This window comes from Solanum tuberosum, unplaced genomic scaffold (assembly GCF_000226075.1).
Source record: "Solanum tuberosum cultivar DM 1-3 516 R44 unplaced genomic scaffold, SolTub_3.0 contig05656, whole genome shotgun sequence".
NCBI lineage: Eukaryota > Viridiplantae > Streptophyta > Magnoliopsida > Solanales > Solanaceae > Solanum > Solanum tuberosum.
This window is the reverse complement of record NW_006246733.1, coordinates 1-392: the sequence shown is the minus strand read 5'-3', so window position 1 is coordinate 392 and position 392 is coordinate 1. Positions and strand designations below refer to the sequence as shown.

The window sequence follows — 392 nt, the reverse complement described above, 5'->3', positions numbered from 1 at the left end:
TGTATAATATTAATTTGGCACTTCAAATTTTTATTTCTTTTCTTTTTGCTTAGAAAAAAAGATTCAAATGCCAAAACACAAAATTACGATAATTTATTTAAACATTTAACACAACCAAAAGGTTACATAATCCAAACATACATTACATAGAGAGACATTTCTATTGAAATTTATCCCTCAAACTCCTCCTTTATTTTTGAGGTTGAAATACTTAAATGCGCGCAATCATAAATATTGCAAGCGCTTATTATTTAGCATAGTAAGGTTACTAACACAACTCGAGACCTTGAATTAAAAAGACGCTTTGTTTGCTCGGAGTTTCTTCTTATCAGAGAGCAATTTTGCAAACCTACATTAAAATAAACTATTTTAATTAGCAATAAAATAGATTT

General features: G+C 27.6%; 1 protein-coding gene across 1 annotated transcript; it reads right to left on the bottom strand.

Annotated features, from left to right (window-relative positions):
- Positions 1–71: 71 nt before the first annotated feature.
- Positions 72–349, bottom strand: LOC107059465 (probable inactive patatin-3-Kuras 1; the record flags this gene model as incomplete). Its single annotated transcript, XM_015305961.1, is given in 1 exon segment — positions 72–349. A coding segment is annotated over 1 exon segment (58 nt), but the record flags the coding sequence as incomplete, so codon positions are not given.
- Between the last annotated feature and the right edge of the window lie 43 nt (positions 350–392).